Source organism: Poecilia latipinna, unplaced genomic scaffold, assembly GCF_001443285.1.
Source record: "Poecilia latipinna isolate Pla-1442-1.1 unplaced genomic scaffold, P_latipinna-1.0 Scaffold130, whole genome shotgun sequence".
Classification (NCBI taxonomy): Eukaryota; Metazoa; Chordata; class Actinopteri; order Cyprinodontiformes; family Poeciliidae; genus Poecilia; species Poecilia latipinna.
This window is the reverse complement of record NW_015112746.1, coordinates 471,837-473,852: the sequence shown is the minus strand read 5'-3', so window position 1 is coordinate 473,852 and position 2,016 is coordinate 471,837. Positions and strand designations below refer to the sequence as shown.

The window sequence follows — 2,016 nt, the reverse complement described above, 5'->3', positions numbered from 1 at the left end:
GTGTGTGTGTGTGTTTGTGGGTGTGTGTGTGTGGGGGGGGGGGGGGGGTCGTCTCGCGACATACTGAAAGCAGACATTTGTAACTGTGTAGCTTAGTATGAAATCACGTCATGTAATTAGAATTTTAAAAAATAAAAAATAAACTGAGCTAATCAGCGTGATTTCCCCTTTTGTCTGGAACATTTTCAACTCACACTTGAAGAATTTCACATGTTGTTACTCTGGAATTTGATGTATAAGTTTCCTACACTAAGCTGGACATGAAATGCACTTTTTTTTCCCGCCATCTCTCTTTTTGTTTTTTGTTTTTTCTAGAGGTCAGTTGAAGACATTGTTGTGACCCTGCAGCGTCTGAGGATCATCTCCCTGTGATCTCGCTACGCTCCAGCACCCTCACCCCCTCCCCTCCTCCCTCCCTCTCTCTCTCTCTCCCATCTCCACCTCCCCTGTGGATGTTTAATCGTCAACTGTTTATCCCACATGAGAACTTTTTTTTTTTTCCCAATTTGTCTTTTTTTTTGTTGTTGTTGTTGTTGTTGTTCCTCGGTGGGAAGGTTAAAAAGTTACCCCCTCCTCACACACAAAACGCCTTTTTGTTCCCCCTTAATCCACAGAGAATCTAACGCATGCGTGTCTCTGCGTGGTGAATGATTTACTGATGTTTATCAGGAATGAATAGATCAAAGGCAAGTTGCATGACAGGCGATCAATCAAGCATCAAATCAAGGATGGCAATCCCAGAGCGGAACACAAGCTGGAAATATGCAACTTTTCATTCTTTTCTTTTCACATCAAACAACGCTGGGGTAAAAAGAAACATCTAGAAATATTACTATTTTTTTTTTTTTCATTTTTGTAGAACTTAAACTAGAAAAGTTCACTGCATGAATTGGGAGGTTCTGAGTTAGAAAGTTCATTATAGAAAACTGATGTAGAAGTTTTTGTATAAGCTGCCGTGAAGAAAACTATCCGTGCAGATTTCAGGGTGTGTGTGTGTGTGTGTGTGGGTGTGTGTGTGTTTGCAGAGCTGGGGGCTTACCTGCTGACCGCCGCGGTGCTTGCTGCTTTCTCCTCGGCATGCTGCTGCGGGATTTTCCGCTTGACTGTTCATGCAGAGATCAAAACAGCGGACAAAGCTGGAAGCGAACGAAGGTGGATTTATTTTAAAAGTGTAGATCCCCACGTAGGGTGAAGAGTTTCTAAATCTTTACGTCTTTTCCCCTTTTCTTTATGTATACAGACGATTTTGAGAAGGAAACGTTAACTTCGTCCGATCAGGAAAAGAAAAGGAAAAAAAAAAAAAAAAAAAAAAAAAACCCAGAAAGGGGGGGTGGGGTTGGAAAGAGCTCGGTGCAGATCTCAGATCAGCCGCGTTTCCGTCCGAATAAACGCGCTCCCGCCGCCGGACTCGGACTACCGTGCTGCTCCGATGACGGAACACATCGCGCCGCCTCGTCGGAGGAGAGGAGTCCGAAGTGCGGGTCTGGCGTGGCGTGGCGTGTCTCGTGTCTCTCCGGTCCCGGCCAGGTTCCAGCCGCAGCTCCGGGCGCGCGCGCTCCAAAGCTCCGCTGCGAAGACGAAAAATCGGGAAAGGAGATCAGCGAGTGGGGGGTGAAAAAAAAAAAGAGTGACACGCTTAAAGCGGACAGGGGTGTATATGTCAGTCAGTCAAACGCGAGTGTTGAGAGTGCCGAGACCCCCTCTCCCCCCGCCCCCCCTTACACCCCCCCCTCCCCTCTGTCCTTAGCTTTCCTCCCCTCTCCTCACTCCCGCCCCCACCTGGATAATGAAATACTCACATAACACCGTCCGATTGTCAAAACACGGACACTTGGAATTTCTCAGAAACTCATCGGGAAAGAAGCAGGCCTGCTCTTCTTGTTGCTTCCTGTTGTTTTATTACATCTAACGCACTTCGACTGAAAAGTAACAACAAGGAGCGTCGTCGTACCCCCCCCCCCCCCCCCCCCCCCCCCCCCCCCCCCCCCCGCCTCCCCCCAACAAAAAAAAAAAAAA

General features: G+C 47.6%; 1 protein-coding gene across 2 annotated transcripts in view; it reads right to left on the bottom strand.

Moving 5' to 3' along the window:
- LOC106945149 (teashirt homolog 1-like) overlaps positions 1–2,016 on the bottom strand; it is a 202,801-nt gene that overhangs the window by 45,960 nt on the left and 154,825 nt on the right. The window contains exons 1-2 of one of the 2 annotated variants that reach the window (XM_015028610.1): positions 1,800–1,953; positions 1,040–1,568 (exon numbers count right to left, since the gene is read on the bottom strand). In XM_015028610.1, coding sequence (XP_014884096.1) covers positions 1,040–1,079 — 40 coding nt within the window. In that variant the 5' untranslated portion in view covers positions 1,080–1,568; positions 1,800–1,953. Of the gene's footprint in view, positions 1–1,039; positions 1,569–1,799; positions 1,954–2,016 lie in introns of those variants that run through there. The other variant, XM_015028611.1, reaches the window with a different exon arrangement.